General features: G+C 45.9%; 1 protein-coding gene across 1 annotated transcript in view; it reads right to left on the reverse strand.

The window, feature by feature from the left end:
* Positions 1-477: 477 nt before the first annotated feature.
* U2AF1 (U2 small nuclear RNA auxiliary factor 1) overlaps positions 478-19,382 on the reverse strand; it is an 87,098-nt gene continuing 68,193 nt past the window's right edge. Inside the window, exons 6-9 of the mRNA XM_053705116.1 lie at positions 10,830-10,963; positions 10,493-10,585; positions 1,077-1,109; positions 478-795 (exon numbers count right to left, since the gene is read on the reverse strand). Of these exons, the coding sequence (XP_053561091.1) occupies positions 642-795; positions 1,077-1,109; positions 10,493-10,585; positions 10,830-10,963 (414 nt within the window). The 3' untranslated portion in view covers positions 478-641. The remainder of the gene's footprint in view (positions 796-1,076; positions 1,110-10,492; positions 10,586-10,829; positions 10,964-19,382) is intronic.

Raw genomic sequence — 19,382 nt, forward strand, 5'->3', positions numbered from 1 at the left:
CACACACACATATATATATATATATACACACACATACACATACACACATACACACACACATATACACACACAATTTATCATTTTATATTACCATTGCAAAGTGTTTAATGCCCCTTTAATGTTTACTTTCACGTCAGAAATAAAGAGTGTGCTCTGTAAACTGGCAATGACCACTCTCACTGTCAAGTGCACAAGAGGGTACCTCAGGCCTGTGTAAAGCATCTGGATAGAAACAGCCTCAGTCAATGCCTGACCATCTACCTGTCTCTAGACTACATTTTCCTCTTTGTACAAAACGGACACACAAGACATTCACCAAGACGAGAAAGTATCCGTTTTGCACATATGGAAATATTTTATGATCTGGAACATGTTGGCAAAATTCAGGGTGGACTTGTGATGACATGAACCAGAGCAGAGGACACCAGTATAAAAACAGTGTACCAACAACACAGTAACAAACCAGGAGCCACCATATTAGTGGATCACTACAAATGTTTATTCAGAATCCCCACTTAAAAAAACAAAAAGGGAAAAAAATACAATGAAAAAGATCACCCCCACCCCCGAGACCACTGACAGCAGCCTCCCGCCCGCCTGGACCTCCTGGGTTCCCCACAGTATGGAATAAAAATCCGGGCTCAGAAGCGACCCGACCTTTCACGATCTCTAGACCTCCGGCGTTCCCTGTCCCTTCCACCACCTCCTCCTCCTCCTCCTCCACCACCACCACCTCCCCTCCCACGGTCTTTGGAACGAGAGCGGCGTTCACGGGATCTAGATCGCGAGCGGTGCCTGGAAAAGAAAACATAAGAACTGCATGAGGGAAGGCACAGAACAAAACCTGGATATTCTAGTAAATTGAATCAGAACACTGACTACGGGAATGCCAAACACAAGGTTTAATAACTGAATAAGTTGGCCAACTTGGTAAGGCAACTGATCCTGAACAGCGGAGACTGAATCATCAGGGGAAGGGGTTAGTCACTTAGGCCACGTGATGGAACTACATGGGGTGGGCTATGAATTTTATTTAGTGTCCTTCCACAACCACAAAGAAAAAAAAGAGAACTAACTTGTTTATTTCTATTCTGCCCTGCGGTCTGTCCCTGTGGAAATAAAACAAAGAGTCAGTATTGCAAGTGATACATAACCAATACCCCCAAGTGAGGGTAAACACAAACCACCCTCCCAAAGTAAGGACCCCATACACCCATATCCTGTTAACCATGTGCCCCTTACTCAGCCATCTACACACCCCTATGCTCCAGAGACGCCCCTACCCAACACAGTCATCTTCAAAATGCCAAGGCACCATACACAGGTGTGCATACAATCCACATGCCTTCCCACAGATATCCTTCTCCTTAACTTCTGATACAAAGTTTGTCCCCTTACCGGAGGCCAGGTACAGAGCCCGTGTGCCAACCCCGCTGAGGCCAGGTACAGAGCCCATGTGCCAACCCCGCTGAGGCCAGGTACAGAGCCCGTGTGCCAACCCCGCTGAGGCCAGGTACAGAGCCCGTGTGCCAACCCCGCTGAGGCCAGGTACAGAGCCCGTGTGCCAACCCAGCTGAGGCCAGGTACAGAGCCCGTGTGCCAACCCAGCTGAGGCCAGGTACAGAGCCCGTGTGCCAACCCAGCTGAGGCCAGGTACAGAGCCCGTGTGCCAACCCAGCTGAGGCCAGGTACAGAGCCCGTGTGCCAACCCAGCTGAGGCCAGGTACAGAGCCTGTGTGCCAACCCCGCTGAGGCCACGTACAGAGCACGTGTGCCAACCCCGCTGAGGCCACGTACAGAGCACGTGTGCCAACCCCGCTGAGGCCACGTACAGAGCACGTGTGCCAACCCCGCTGAGGCCAGGTACAGAGCCATTGTGAAAACCCAGCTGAGGCCAGGTACAGAGCCCTTGTGCCAACCCCGCTGAGGCCACGTACAGAGCCCTTGTGCCAACCCCGCTGAGGCCACGTACAGAGCCCTTGTGCCAACCCCGCTGAGGCCACGTACAGAGCACGTGTGCCAACCTCGCTGAGGCCACGTACAGAGCACGTGTGCCAACCCAGCTGAGGCCAGGTACAGAGCCCTTGTGAAAACCCAGCTGAGGCCAGGTACAGAGCCCTTGTGAAAACCCCGCTGAGGCCACGTACAGAGCCCTTGTGCCAACCCCGCTGAGGCCACGTACAGAGCACGTGTGCCAACCCCGCTGAGGCCACGTACAGAGCACGTGTGCCAACCCCGCTGAGGCCATGTACAGAGCACGTGTGCCAACCCCGCTGAGGCCACGTACAGAGCATGTGTGCCAACCCCGCTGAGGCCACGTACAGAGCACGTGTGCCAACCCCGCTGAGGCCACGTACAGAGCACGTGTGCCAACCCAGCTGAGGCCACGTACAGAGCACGTGTGCCAACCCAGCTGAGGCCACGTACAGAGCACGTGTGCCAACCCAGCTGAAGCCACGTACAGAGCGTGTGTACTGACCCAGCTGAGGCTACGCACAGACCGTGTGTACCTACCCAGCTAAGGCCACATACAGACCATGTGTAGCGACCAAGCTGAGGCCACGTACAGAGCGTGTGCCAACTCAGCTGAGGCCACGTACAGAGCGTGTGTACTAACCATTACCTTTGGGAATATCACTCCTGCCCAGCAGGAGGCGGCAAAGAGCACCACAGCAAAGCTGTTAAATATCACCTCCCTTCCCTCCACCCCCAGTCATTCGACTGAAGCAAAGGAGAGAAAGGAAGCAACAAGGTGCAGAGGTGTCTGAAGTTTATAACAAAAAACCCTGTCTTTAAGAAACCAATGCAGGCCGTGACAACTATCTTTTATGGGAATAGTGGTCCTCTTAGCTACCGTGGAAATTGCCCCTTCAACCTTGGGTACCGTCTGCCAAGACTCCTTGATAGAGTCTGCTATAGGAAACATCTTCTTAAATATAGGGGATGGAGAAAAAGATACCCGGTCGCTCCTATTCCCTAGCAACAATCTCTGTAGCTCGATCTGGTACAGGAAAAACCTCCACCATGGAAGGTACATCAAAATACTTATTTAGTTTACTAGACTTCTTAGGATTGACTACGACAGTAGTGTCAGAGTCGTCCAGGGTAGCTAAAACCTCCTTAAGTAACTAACAGAGGTGTTCGAGCTTAAACCTGAAAGAAACAACTTCAGTATCCGCCAAAGGAATTACACCCTTTTTCAAGTCACAATCAAGATTTTATCCTATTCAGAGCAGAGGGAGAAAACTGAAAAGATTCCAAGAAAGAATTCAGGATTTGACAGATCTGTACTACAAAACAGACCTAACTCAGGGACATAATATTACTATGAAAAAGAGAGAGGTCCTTGAGAAATTGGGTAAAAATCGAAATCTTGTTATCCGCTCAGTGGACAAGGGCGAAGCTGTGGTCCTCCAGAATAGGCAAGATTTTATAGCTGAGGCCCACGGACAGTTAAACAATGAACAGGATTACATTGTGCTTAGGACAGATCCAGTCAAACATTTTCAAAAACAACTCACATCTTTAATTGATGACGGTGCGGACCTTGGGTATATTGATGAGAAAACCAAGCATTATCTACTGGTAGACAATCCAGTCACTCCAGTGTTTAATCATTTACCCAAGGTCCACAAGTCTCTTGAAGAAGTAGAAGGGAGACCAATCGTGAGCGGAATAGGCTCACTATTGAAACATCTATCTGAATGGCTGCATTATATATTACAGCCACTAGTGAGTACACTTGCAAGCCATATAACTGACATGAAGCAAGTATTAAATCTACTATCAAAAGTAAAATGGTATAAGAGTTTCACGTGGCTAACTGTCAATGTGAAGTCTCTTTATTCCAGCATTCCACATAGAAAAAGGTCTACAAGCCTAGGAATTCTTCCTGACTAAACGATTCCAAAATAATGAGGTCTATGTTAAATACATATTGAGGGTAGTGGAGTTTCTCTTGACCCACAATTAATTTGAGGGGGTTCACTATCTCCAGGGACGTGGGACAGCTATGGGGGCGAAGTTTGCCCCCTCCTATTTCAACCTGTTCATGGGTTTGTGGGAGCTGTTCCACATCTATGGGGGTGGGGAAAGTATTGTGTGGTACAAGCGCTACATTAATGATCTCCTGTTTATTTAGAGAGGTGATGATGTGGGTTTGCTGGATTTCACCCAAGGTTTGGATAACAATGATGTTGGAATCAGCTTCACCTCTGAGTATAATAAACAGATCATCAACTTTTTGGATATTACACTAAGAGGAGTCAATGGAGAACAAATAGAGACCACGGTTTATTACAAACCAATATCTGGCAATTCCTTGATTTATGCAAGGAGTTGCCACCCGGAAACAGTTTTCAAGGCAGTCACGAAAGGGCAGATTATTCGACTTAAACGGAACTGTTCTAAAGAAAGTGTATACCAACAAGAAGCAGAAAAATTAACAAAGAAATTGAAAGGTTACAAGTGTAGAGATATAGAGCAGGCTAAAGGAGTAGTGAATAAAATCAAGGGAGAGGATCTTCTAAAGAACAAGGCCAAAAGTCGCAAGACTTACACACAAAAAGACCAAACAAGAGGGAAACAAGGTTATGTTCATTACAGATTATTCAAATCATTATCATGAAGTGTGAAGAGTGGTTAAGTCCCACTTTAGTATGTTGGCAGCTGATGACGATCTGAAGGATATAACTAAAACAGGTTGCAGATTTGCATATAGAAAGAACAGATCTATAGGCAACATAGTAGACCCCACGGATTTAAAGAGCAATACATCTGAAGGCGGCTCTTCGTGGTTAAGATTTAATGGTACCTTCAAGTGCAACTTTGCTGCCTGCAAAGCCTGTGAAAAGGTTATCTTAGGAGATCAATTTTAATCTACCGTTACAGGAGAAGTTTTTTCAAAGGAACGTTGTCTGAGCTGTCGTTCCACATATGTGGTGTGCCTCATCACCTGTGTGGAATGCCAGCTTCAATATACAGGTCTAACAACCAGGGAAGCAAGAAGCTGGATGAAAGAGTATCTCTCTGATATTAGACAAGGGGCGCTCACAACCCCCCCATATGTGATTTCACTATGGTCCACAACAAAAAGGCAGATAGCTTTAGATGGACCATTATTGAACAGGTTAAAAACAAAAAGGGGAGGAAATAGGGATAAGCTTTTAGCAGAAAGGGAAACTTTCTGGATTTTTCGTTTAAAAACAAGAGTCCCCACAGGATTAAATTCACAATTTGATCTAATACATTTATATCATAATTGCATAAATCCTATTTCTTTTTTTGACACGAGTCCACGGATCATCTTAATTACTAATGGGATATTCACCTCCTGGTCAGCAGGAGGCGGCAAAGAGCAGCACAGCAGAGCTGTTAAATAGCTTATCCCTTTTCCCTCCCACCCCAGTCATTCTCATTGCCTATGTTAGTGATAGGAAGTGGTAAAGTGAGGTGTTAGTATAGATTCTTCAATCAAGAGTTTATTATTTTTAAAGTAGTGCAAGATTGCACTGCTCTAGGGTGTAGCCATAGTCCATATCAGTCTCTTCAGTAGAGCTTTGGTGGCTTTAAAGCAATGGGAACTTGTGGGACATAATTCTCACTGCGCCTCTCATATTAGGATGCTGCCCTTATACTGATAGCCTGAGGTGAATTTACTCAGACTTTTATTTCTTCACTGGTCGATGTGAGGGATAGGACCTCTCAAGCCTGTAAGCTGCCTTGGCTGTCAGGCAGATGTAAGGTAAGTGCTGCTTTTTTATTCTGGGGCCAAAGACAAAAACTCAGAGGAAAAGTGGGCACTTTTATTTACTCAGTTGAAACATATAAGGCTCATTTGACAGGGGCTCTTTAGGTTTGGGACATCAAGCTCTCTTTATTTGGAGGGTATTTGACAGCCATAACTGCAAGCACTGGGGGTGGGAGTTAAGCTCATTTTGAAATGTTATAAGGTGGTTAATTTTCCCAACGGCTTAAACAAGTAAATAAGCCGGTTGGGAAATGAAGATACAGTAACGCCAACGATGGGAGGGGCTATCGAGTTTGCGCACTTCCTGTAACTGCGTAGTATTCAATACATCTTCTGTTGCAGAGACGACTAAAGAGAGTTTCACTAGAACCGCATGGTTTTCTATACATTAAGCAGGCGGTTTTAGTGCTATTTGTTCCGTTTTTTTGTTGCTGTAGTTCCGTATCGTTCCAGTTCCACAAGTGGGGATAGTGAATTCCGGTTGGCAGGTAGGCGCCTCAGCAGAGTTGCTGAGGTGTAAGGGTGTCTGAGTACAAATGAATTAATTTTTATTAGTTTTGGCCTTTTGGCTACGTTTTTTTACACATGCAGTAACAAAGTCGCACTTTTAAATTTAAAGGGACAGTAACGTTTTTTGCATTCAAACTTTTTTGTGTCAAATTAAAGTTTTTATTGCATAATTATACTATTGTGATTCAGTATGGACCAAGAAGACTTGCAAAATGTTACTTGCTCCTTGTGTTTTGATGTAAATGTGGAACCACCAACCCCTTTCTGTCCCTCATGTATTGAGAGGACTTTAAATTATAGGGAAAAGATTTTTTCTGAGCAAAACTTTTCAAAGGCGGCATCCGTCCAAGGGTCAAGGAATGCCGCAGCTTTCTCCCAAAGCGTCCCAAAATTTGCCGCCCGCACAAGCAGTGCCCTGCACTTCTGCTCTAGCTCCCGCTGGAGTCACCTTAAAAGACATAGCTTCCCTCATGTCTTCTACAATTTCTGATGCATTGTCTGCTTTCCCAATGTTGCAGGGAAAACGTAAGAGGAAAACCAGACATTTAGTAAGTTCAGATGCAATTGTTGCAATTTCGGAGGTACCCTCCCATGGTCACGAAGAGGAAGGTACGGTTGTAGCATCGGAGGGTGAAATCTTAGATTCAGAAAGTTTATTGCCCTTGACGGATTCAGAGGTTGTAACTTTTAGGTTTAAACTGGAACACCTCCGCCTGTTGCTCAGGGAGGTTTTGGTTACTTTGGACGACTGACTCCACAGTAGTGGTTGTCCCTATGAAGTCTAGTAAATTGGACAGATATTTCAAGCATCCTTCTTACTCGGCTTTGGAGATCATTACTAAGGAGTGGGAGAGGCCAGGTATACCCTTTTCTCCCTCTCCTATTTTAAGGAAGATGTTTCCCATAGCTGACTCTTTCAAGGAGGCTTGGCAAACAGTTCATAAGATGGAAGGGGCCATTTCCACCCTAGCCAAGAGAACTACTATTTCTATAGAGGATAGTTGTGCTTTCAAAGATCCTATGGACAAGAAGTTAGAGGGTCTACTTAAAAATATTTATGTTCACCAGGGTCTATAATGGCAGCCAGCTGCGTGCATTGCTACCGTCACTAGTGCGGCAGCTTATTGGTTTGATGCATTGTCTGAGTCTCTCAGGAGGAGATCCAAGACAGGATAAAGGCTCTGAAGCTAGCTAATGCCTTTATTACGGACGCTTTCCTTCAAATTATTAAACTGGGAGCTAAGATTTCAGGTTTTTCTATTCTAGCCCGCAGAGCTTTATGGTTAAAACCTTGGTCTGCGGATGTTTCCTCTAAGTCTAAGCTTCTGGCTATTCCTTACAAGGGCAAGACCTTGTTTGGACCTGGTCTATCGGAAATTATCTCTGATATCACAGGAGGTAAGGGTCATCTTCTCCCTCAAGATAAGAGAAACAAACAGAAAGGACGACAGAGTAATTTGCGTTCCTTTCGAAATTTCAAAGGAAATTCTTCATCTTACTCCTCTAAGCAGGAACAATCCAAACCTGCATGGAGACCTAACCAGTCTTGGACTAAGGGAAAGCAATCCAAGAAGCCTGCTATTGAATCCAAGACAGCATGAAGGGCATGCCCCCGATCCGGGACCGGATCTTGTAGGGGTTCCCAAAAAAAAATAAATTGGTGGTTCAGACCAATTTTAGACCACAAGAGTCTAAACAAATTTCTAAGGGTTCCGTCCTTCAAGATGGAAACTATTCGTTCCATTCTTCCCTTAATCCAGGAGGGTCAATTTATGACAACAGTGGATTTAATGGACGCGTACCTACATGTTCCTATTCACAGGGATCATCACAAGTTTCTAAGGTTTGAATTCCAGTACAAACACTTTTTCAAAGTTTTACAAATTTGACACTTTTGCCTTGGCTGAGGCCGCTTTTGGGAGAAAGGTTCTTCAAGCAGTGGTGCCTTCCGCTCTGTCTTGACCCTCCTGTATCATCTGTGTACTCTAGCTTGGGTAATGAATCCCATTAGTAATTAAGATGATCCGTGGACTCATCGTGTCATAAAAAAGAAAAGAAAATTTATGCTTACCTGATAAATTTATTTCTTTTTTGACACGATGAGTCCACAGCCCGCCCTGTTCTTGTAAGACAGGTTTTGGGTTATTGTAAACTTCAGACACCTCTGCACCTTGGCTTTTCCTTTCTTTCCTTAACTTCGGTCGAATGACTGGAGTGGGAGGGAAGGGAGGAGCTATTTAACAGCTCTGCTGTGGTGCTCTTTGCCGCCTCCTGCTGACCAGGAGGTGAATATACCATTAGTAATTAAGATGATCCATGGACTCATCGTGTCAAAAAATAAATAAATTTATCAGGCAAGCATAAATTTTTAAGCAATTCCTAGGTTGTTTACATTCAGTTAGGCTGTAAGAATATTTGCCTATTTCCTGTATTAAATATCCTAGGTTGTTGAGTGACTAAAGAGGTAAAAGCCTATTGTAATGTATACACTTGGTATGTTAGATTATTGGGGAGCTTTCAGATAAATATATTGTATGGTAAAAAGTAACTTTTCACAGGAGCAGTAGGATAATAAGTTTATATACCAAAGAGGCAGTAATGATTAGCTAGAGGGGCTAAGTTAGAATGGAATACAAGCTATATAAATTACCCCTTAAGCAAAGTCCAATTTTGTGTAATAAAGTCTGCCACTAGCGACATAAGATAGTTAACACGCGCCTGGGTTTGTAAAAGGTGGAATTTTGACCAATCAGCCAGCTAGGTTTGGTTTTCAAATGAGCATTGTATCAGTGCTTTTTTAAGTGGCTTGGAGTACAGCGTTAAGCCGAAACGTGTCAGTCGCTGTTCTGACTATCTGGGGATATCCCTGCAAACACTGCCTGTTATATGTTGTTACACTTTACTACTACTGGGGCCGCATAGTGAAGCACGGATTTTGGAGCGAAGAGCCTGCTCTGGATTGGATGGCTATACTCACACACATTACTGTTTTACCCAATGGACGATTGAACCGACTTTGAACTGGAGACACGTTACACGCTACGCAGCCAAAAGATTTCATGGAGCTTGAGATTGTGAATTGCATATCAATTTCTTCGCATCATATTGGGTAAGACATTTTAAAATATTCTCCTCTCTGTAGTAAGATACTCATCATTCAAGCTATTTAGGATGGGTCCATTGCATCCCACAAACTGAATCGCTATTTGATAGCATACACGCTATTAAGACTGTTGAGCCAGATAGGCAGTGTGTGGGTAAATTTCGGAACCTTGAATTTTGCCAATGCTGCCTATATTAATAAGAAGCTGCAAAAACAGCCTGAGAATCTGAACAGCAGACAGGAAAGTATAATACAGTTTGGGCCTTATTTGTGTATTCATGAATAAAATGTCAGTGGGATTTACCTAGCCCAAGTATCTCAATTTGAGACTGAACTGGTTGATATTGAGATATATATATATATATATATATATATATATATATATATATATATATATATATAAATAAAATACCTTGGAAGAGTTACTAACCCTGACACCCATCCCTCAGTTCTATTTCTTACTAACCCAGCTGAGGCCACGTACAAAGCGTACATCAACCCAGCTGAGGCCAAGTAAGACAGTCTCTACTAACCTAGCTGAGGCCACGTACAGACTCTCTACATGTAGAGATGGTCTCTACTAACCCTACCTGAGGCCATGTAGAGATGGTCTTTACTAACCTAGCTGAGGCCACATACAGACGGTCTCTACTAACCTACCTTAAGCCATGTACATACTTGCATTCTACCCCCATATAACATCTACAAACTCATCCCCTACACAAACTTCATTACAACACATAAGTGAAAGCAAAAGAGAACACCCTCTGCAGCATCCTGTAGCTATATAGAGAGCCTCCCCCCAAACAACAAAAAACACTTCCATGGCCACTAACCTAGAAGACGACAATCCCCATCATACAAAGTCAACTTAACCCATAAAAAATATATACTCCACTTGGCGAAGAAAACATATACATGGCACAGACATCAGCCACCCTTCTCCACAGCACCAGAGACCCCCCCCCCCGACTGCATAAAGATTCACAAAGAACAGATACCTTCTGCAGTAAAACCCACGGAAGTCACATACACCACACTGCTACGCAATGCCCCCAACCAACATGTTATTTCTTAATTTAATCCACAGAAAACCAACCTCCCTCCCAGCATAAACTTAAAATACTCACTTCTTTCTGCGCCGTCCATATAGCTCCCTGCGCAGTTCTCGAGAGATTGGCTTTAGATGCATGAAGTTGCAGAAACCACCTCGTGTACACTCCCTGAAAAATAGGACATCACAATGGTCTCATGAGAAAGCAACTGTCACATAACTGGCAGCCCTGACCGTAGGACATGACTACTAATGACTCCACCTAACATCAGCTGCAACACTCATAACCCCAGAAAGACCCCCCCCCCCCCGCAACACTCGTAACCCCAGGGACCCCCCCCCGCAACACTCGTAACCCCAGTACAATCTGTCACCCCCAGAGACAGCAGTCAGAACAGGTATAATGCACTTACCCCATCTCATACTGACGGCAGCAGGCCTCCCTGAAGTCCGTGACTGGCGACAGCTCTGCATGAATTGGTTGCCCATTAAACCAGCGGTTATTTAGGTCCTTTACAGCTTTTTCTGCATCTTCTTCTCGGCGAAACTATAAAAAGATAAAAGGGTCAGAACATAACAGCCTGAGGAGCTTGTTCCTAAAAAAGGGGGATATGAATACACAACACCACATGCTTACTCATGACATAACCAGGCCTCCCCCCCCAGGCACAGGCTTACTCATGACATAACCAGGCCTCCCCCCTCCCCCCTCCCCAGGCTTACTCATGACGTAACCAGGCCTCCCCCCCCCCCAGGCACAGGCTTACTCATGACGTAACCAGGCCTCCCCCCTCCCCAGGCTTACTCATGACGTAACCAGGCCTCCCCCCCCCCAGGCACAGGCTTACTCATGACGTAACCAGGCCTCCCCCCTCCCCAGGCACAGGCTTACTCATGACGTAACCAGGCCTCCCCCCTCCCCAGGCACAGGCTTACTCATGACGTAACCAGGCCTCCCCCCTGGCACAGGCTTACTCATGACGTAACCAGGCCTCCCACCTGGCACAGGCTTACTCATGACGTAACCAGGCCTCCCACCCCCCCCCCCCCTAGGCACAGGCTTACTCATGACGTAACCAGGCCTCCCCCCTCCCCAGACACAGGCTTACTCATGACGTAACCAGGCCTCCCACCCCACCCCCCCAGGCACAGGCTTACTCATGACGTAACCAGGCCTCCCCCAGGCACAGGCTTACTCATGACGTAACCAGGCCTCCCCCAGGCACAGGCTTACTCATGACGTAACCAGGCCTCCCCCAGGCACAGGCTTACTCATGACGTAACCAGGCCTCCCCCAGGCACAGGCTTACTCATGACGTAACCAGGCCTCCCCCAGGCACAGGCTTACTCATGACGTAACCAGGCCTCCCCAAGCACAGGCTTACTCATGACATAACCAGGCCTCCCCAAGCACAGACTTACTCATGACATAACCAGGCCTCCCCCCTGGCACAGGCTTACTCATGACGTAAACAGGCCTCCCCCCTGGCACAGGCTTATTCATGACGTAACCAGGCCTCCCCCCTGGCACAGGCTTACTCATGACGTAACCAGGCCTCCCCCCTGGCACAGGCTTACTCATGACGTAACCAGGCCTCCCCCCTGGCACAGGCTTACTCATGACGTAACCAGGCCTCCCCCCTGGCACAGGCTTACTCATGACGTAACCAGGCCTCCCCCCCTGGCACAGGCTTACTCATGACGTAACCAGGCCTCCCCCCCCCCCTAGGCACAGGCTTACTCATGACGTAACCAGGCCTCCCCCCCTGGCACAGGCTTACTCATGACGTAACCAGGCCTCCCCCCCCCCCCTAGGCACAGACTTACTCATGACGTAACCAGGCCTCCCCCCCCAGGCACAGGCTTTCTCATGACGTAACCAGGCCTCCCCAAGCACATGCTTACTAAGGACGTAACCAGGTCTCCCCCAGGCACAGGCTTACTCATGACGTAACCAGGCCTCCCCCAGGCACATGCTTACTCATGACGTAACCAGGCCTCCCCAAGCACATGCTTACTCATGACGTAACCAGGCCTCCCCAAGCACATGCTTACTCATGACGTAACCAGGCCTCCCCAAGCACATGCTTACTCATGACGTAACCAGGCCTCCCCAAGCACAGGCTTACTCATGACGTAACCAGGCCTCCCCCCTGGCACAGGCTTACTCATGACGTAACCAGGCCTCCCCCCTAGGCACAGGCTTACTCATGACGTAACCAGGCCTCCCCCCTAGGCACAGGCTTTCTCATGACGTAACCAGGCCTCCCCAAGCACATGCTTACTAAGGACATAACCAGGCCTCCCCCAGGCACATGCTTACTAAGGACATAACCAGGCCTCCCCCAGGCACAGGCTTATTCATGACGTAACCAGGCCTCCCCAAGCACATGCTTACTAAGGACATAACCAGGCCTCCCCCAGGCACAGGCTTACTCATGACGTAACCAGGCCTCCCCCAGGCACATGGTTACATGTCTTTAAACATGACAAATAGCGATCACTGACTGATAAGTACAACTAGGTGCAAGCGCCACCACATCTGCCACACAGACGCTGTCAACTAGGATTAAGGAGGCAGCGCCCAAGAACAAAAACAAACCTGTACTTATACCTGGGCTACAGATGTGTAATCACACGCAGGAGTTAGTGCAAGGGCTGCTGGGTAATACACCATAATATATCTGACGCTGCGTACAACAAGCCCTAATTTACTTCTCCTATAAAAACATAAATTATGACTTACCAGATAATTTCCTTTCCTTCGATACAGGGAGAGTCCACAGCTGCATTCATTACTTGTGAGAATACAGAACCTGGCCACCAGGAGGCGGCAAAGACACCCCAGCCAAAGGCTTAAATACCTCCCCCACTTCCCCTATCCCCCAGTCATTCTGCCGAGGGAACAAGGAAACAGTAGGAGAAATATCAGGGTGAAAAAGGTGCCAGAAGAAAACAAAATAAATGTAGGGCTGCCCATCGGAGAACACTGGCGGGAGCTGTGGACTCTCCCTGTATCGAAGGAAAGGAAATTATCTGATAAGTCATAATTTATGTTTTCCTTCTTAATACAGGGAGAGTACACAGCTGCATTCATTACTTGTGGGAAACAATACCCAAGCTACAGAGGACACTGAATGCTAACGGGAGGGCAAAAAGGAGGGGGGAAAAAAATGTTCGGAGGACCAGATAGCCGCCCAATAATCAGAACCACAAAGATCTCATGCCAGAGACCTAAGAAGACGTCACTGCTCTAAAACAGCCATAACTTGTGAGGAGGCTGGTGTCCCACTGACTCCCAGGTCAAGTGAAAAACCACTCCTCCATTAACAACAAAGAAGGCAAGCAAGCCTCCATAATCCAAAGAACATCAAGGCAAGATTTCCATACACCCTAACAAACTCATTAACAGCCTTAATAAAGAGAAAACTCCTTTAAAGGGAACCTAAATCCACATTTTTTCTTTCATGATTCAGATAGAGCATGCAATTTTAAGCAACTTCCTAATTTACTTCTATTAACAATTTTTCTTCATTCTCTTGCTATCGCTTTATTTAAAAAGCAGGAATGTGATGCATAGGAGCCGGCCCATTTTTGGTTGAGAACCTGGGTTATGCTTGCTTATTTGTGGGTAAATGTAAGCCTCCAATAAGCAAGCTCTATCCATGGTGCTGAACCAAAAATTGTCTGGCTGCTAAAATTTACATTCCTGCTTTTAAAATAAAGAGAGCAAGAGAACAAAGAAAAATTGATAATAGGAGTAAATTAGAAAGTTGATTAAAGTTTCATGCTTTATCTGAATCATGAAAGAAAAAAAAATGGGTTCAGTGTCCCTTTTAGGAGTACAAGCAAGATTACAACATAGGGACGATGGCATGTAGAAAAACAATCTACAGACTGAATAGATCACTGAAAAAAGGAATTTAAAGACCACCCCCTAATAAAGACTAAACTCCAAGAAGGAGCAAAGAAAGATACCGGCCTGACCGCAGTCCGTGCCCTAGAAAATGAACGAAACGCCTGAAAGTTCAATGAACCTCGGGAACAGAACAACAATCAGGGAATCTAACAATTGCTTGCAAGCCCACAATGAAGGAGCAAGGACTGCTGCTGGATTCGACCCGCAACCTACCGCATGCTATGCAGCTAAGGTACCCCACAGGATAAGACAGCCATCTGTCCCAAACAGGACTGCCCTAGCCTTTCTCCAGGCCATCCCGGAGGAAAGACAGACAGACCCCCAAAAGTCCGATAGAGAGCCAGAACGATCTAGCTACTCCCTACAAAGGTGTTCCTCAACCCCGATGATAGATGAGGGAGCAACTATGTACCAACAGCAAGGAACGTAGCCTTTCAGAAAACTCTCTCCGGGCTAAGACCAACGAACTCTCGCAATCTGCCTCAGAGAAAAAAAAGATGCCATGACAAAAAAATAACTGACCCCGCAGATTCCTGCAAGGAAGCCCTAAACGCGATACAAACTCTGACATAAACTGAGCAATTCGTCTCACTGATGCTAGCTTTGCTAGGATCGGACCATCTCCAACAAATAGAAACATGGTCAAAAATAAAAGGATCCAATAGCTCTGAACTGAAGATGCCTAAGTAACTTTCTACTTAGGGATGCTAGCAGACACCAGACACACATTCTGGCAGAAACAAAACAGAAGTTGACCTGGGTTCCAAGACACAACCTTCCGATTCAAAAGCAGTGCGTCTAACCACTACGCCACATCTCCCTGAGAGCGAAAAAAGGAAACCAGGTATAGGCAAGGACGCATGAACGGCTTCCCCAATCAGATACCCATCCAAGAGCAAGATAGAGTGAACATCCGTTCCTGAAAAACCTGCTCAATTAGTGGACTCTGACAAGGGCCGTAGTGGGCCTCCGCCCACCATCAAACACGAGGTCCTCCCGTCTACACAGAAGGAACCCTCCCCTTCTAAAAAGGGATCAACCCACCAAAAGGTCCCAACTGGTACGAACCCAGAAGACCAAAGCCTCAAGGCAGAGTGCTCGGCTAAAGGAACCATAGGATAAAAAGCAAACTCCTGATCCAAAACCGTCTCCGAAGAGCTATTCAAGACAGAGAGGTCAGAACGGAACACAGGGGATGGAATCCCTCAACCGGTAATCGCTATAAGTCTGCTAAGACAGATATAGAAAGGGAACAACGTCACGCTGAAGACTCAGCCTTGGCTGACTATATCACCCCCAGGCCAACGAAGAACAGAAGGGGGAATGGAGGACATATCGCAAGATCTCAGGAAAAACTTTCTGTCCGTAAGACAAAACAGCATCCAGGAAACTACTCTGGTGTCTACACCAGAAAATCAAGTCCAGATCCACTCCAAGGATAAAAAGACAAGAGAAAATCCCTAAAGGTCTATTAACAGCCGATGGTAGTAAAACCAGAAAGCTAAGACCCAGGGGACCTACTGTAAACTCTGGAGCAGGATACTGCCACATTAACCCCCAGATCCCAAAAAGAAACCTAGGATCAGAACGAGGGTCGCTTGAAGATACGGTTTTTAAGAACCGGATTTGCTCAAAAGGATAAAGTAGGAAAGATATCCTTCTCCTGAACAAAGGAAGAGAGAACCTTACATTCTCGGGCAAAAAGGAGCACTAATAAGTCTGCTTAACAGTCATAGAACCCAATGACCCAACCCTCCCCTTATTGGACCATCCACCAACAGTGGAAAGAAAATATTCCCGCAGAGCAATAGAAACCGGAAAAATGACTCCGAAGTCGCCCGAAAAACTTCCCTCTCTCAGAAGAATCAAGAGAAAAACTGCCCACCAAAAAATAAAGTTTAGCTCCGGCCTCTAGATCCATAAGATCCCGTATTAAGCGCCCATCCTAGCTAAAGCCATAAACAGGTCCAGCCTGTACTTTAGTATAGATGAACCCGATGTGCCCAGACCAGAAGCTAGACAAAAACTAGTACCCAAAACTGGTCCTGTCTGTCATCTAGGATACAACATGTCTGCCAAGACACTCAAGGGCTAAACAAAATTCTTAAATTCCAGCAATGCTAGAACAATTGAGAATAATCAAACTAAGGAATATAAGCTCCAAGGCTTAACTTTTGTCTCGAAATTATCGGGAGACCATCACCCCGAACAGAGATCTAGATGCTTCCACCGGAAGTCTACAACAATCTCGACCATCTAGTCGATCGTATAAAAAAAAATCACGTGACAAAGGGTCTTTCAAAGAGTTTCTATAATAAATAGGCAAGCGCCCAAATATGTAAGCTGAAAAGGGAGCGTGCAAACAAAAGCCAGGTCCAGCCTGTCACACGACACAAACCCCACATAGAGCTCTGAACTGGGATTCTGTTAAAGAATAAAACAAAATGTGAAAGACCAGGAATAGGAACACCAATCCTCTCCACTCGTCTAGTCAAGATCGTTATCTGATTTAGAGGACCGAGATTCAACTGACTGATCAGTACTGGGAACCTCTAACATCGCCAAGACCTCTCTTAGAAGCAAACACAGGCATGCCAATCTAAACGATATGCCATCCGTAGTCAGGGGATTCAAGTCTGTAGACTCCCACTCTGGAGGTTCTACTTCTGAAGCCTCAGAGGAAACCTCATCCCCAGAGGACTGATCGGACACAATCGTCATTTTACACGACGATCCTTGGGCAGGAGAACCTGGGTTATCCCTTCGCTTGCAAGCAGCAGGAAGAGGTAGCATTGCTAAGAACGTAGAGATGGCCAAGCGGAACTGCGTAGTAACCTCTGGTGGAAACAAACCCCTAAAAGGCGAAGGGGGAGGGGAACTGGGGAAAACTGCATATGTAGGAACCGAAGAATCTAGGGAACACACCTCAATGGATTCAGAATCCTCAGAGGTGGATGGCTCAGCGGTCTCTGACATCCCAATATTGGTTGATGAGAACACCCTATTGTAGCATACGGAACATAATTGAGAGGGCTGGGTTACCCGGGCCTCCTCACAATATACACAGGTACTAAATTCTGTCTCAGAGGGATCCCCCTCTAAAATATCAGAATCCTCTATAACTCGTCTAAGTTATATTATCGAAATAGAAAAAAACAACTGGCACCTTATACCCCCAATGGCTGGGGCGCTCACCACCTCCTATGACCCAGACAGAGAAGAAGCTCCTCTCCGTAGACACCCAGTCAGAAATCGGTAGCGGGGAAAAAACCTTGACCACTCCTGGTCACATGGTGCTCATACAGGACCGCCCCTGCTAAGAAAAGGCACGCCAGCTTCATAAAAAACTGTGCAGCTCTCAAAATGAAAGTAACCTGTATTTTCCATATCAGCCCATGAGCCCAAACGTTCTTACACATAAGCAGTCAAAATCATATAACAAACATGATTAAAAAATCCCCACTGTTCAATAATCCCCCTCAGGAGATATTAACCCACGATTCCATAAAGATAAAGGAGTCCCACTGAGACCCTGTCTTCTATCGTTAACATGTGTAAAAATTAAACGATCTTACCGGAATCTATGCCGTGGAACAGCGTCACGGTCCTTCAAGTTTGACAGATTGTAGCAGCGCCTCTGACATGGACTTGAGTGAAGAAAGCAGGCAGCGAAACTCGTCAACCCTGATTGCTTAAGGAGCTGTTAATATGAGTGTGGATGGCTTCGCAGAAAGACTCTCCCTGCATCTCCAGTCAAACTTTCATCCATGCTCTCACCGAGAGGCTGACAAGACTACTTAAAACTCCAGTCCCATCTCGAATGGTAGATACCCTTCTTAAGGAACTACCTTGAATCTTCTGACACTTCTCTGCCAACCTCTTGTGACGAAAGACAAAGAATGACTGGGGGATAACGGAGGTGGGGGAGGTATTTAAGCCTTTGGTTGGGGTGTCTTTGCCTCCTCCTGGTGGCCAGGTTCAGCATTTCCCACAAGTAATGAATGCAGCTGTGGACTCTCCCTGTATTAAGAAGGAAATGTCCTCTTGGTGCCCTAGGCTGAAAAGCAAACCTAGCTAGTCTCAGGATCACTATATGGCAACAGCGCTTGCAACAATGTACAACATTCTTTTCATCACCTCATACGCTTGATGAAATTGTTGGTTTAGTTGTTGACTCTGAAACATTTCTTTACAGTATAAAACACATGCAATAATTAACCCCTCATCCGCCAAAACACAAAGCTTGCTGTGATTAACCCCTTATCCAACAAAAAACTAAGATCTGTTACAGCGTTAGAAGGATACTTATATAAAGCCAACAGAAAGGGAACTCCTCAAGAAAGAACCCTAAAATAGCCAATGTGATATTATGAAACCTTATGTTTTAAAAAAAAAAACAAAAAAAAAAAAAAAAACAGAATTTATGCTTACCTGATAAATTTCTTTCTCGTGGTGTATCCAGTCCACGGGTTCATCCTTTACTTGTGGGATATTCTCCTTCCCTACAGGAAGTGGCAAAGAGAGCACACAGCAGAGCTGTCCATATAGCTCCCCCTCTAGCTCCACCCCCCAGTCATTCGACCAAAGGTTAGGAAGAAAAAGGAGAAACCATAGAGTGCAGTGGTGACTGTAGTTTAAACAAAAAAATCTACCTGACTTAATAGCCAGGGCGGGCCGTGGACTGGATACACCACAAGAGAAAGAAATTTATCAGGTAAGCATAAATTCTGTTTTCTCTTGTAAAGTGTATCCAGTCCACGGGTTCATCCTTTACTTGTGGGATACCAATACCAAAGCTTTAGGACACGGATGAAGGGAGGGAACAAGACAGGTACCTTAAACGGAAGGCACCACTGCTTGTAAAACCTTTCTCCCAAAAATAGCCTCCGAAGAAGCAAAAGTATCGAATTTGTAAAATTTGGAAAAAGTATGCAGCGAAGACCAAGTCGCTGCCTTACAAATCTGTTCAACAGAAGCCTCATTTTTAAAAGCCCATGTGGAAGCCACTGCTCTGGTAAAATGAGCAGTAATTGTTTCAGGAGGCTGC

Source organism: Bombina bombina, chromosome 3, assembly GCF_027579735.1.
Source record: "Bombina bombina isolate aBomBom1 chromosome 3, aBomBom1.pri, whole genome shotgun sequence".
In the NCBI taxonomy this organism is placed as follows: Eukaryota; Metazoa; Chordata; class Amphibia; order Anura; family Bombinatoridae; genus Bombina; species Bombina bombina.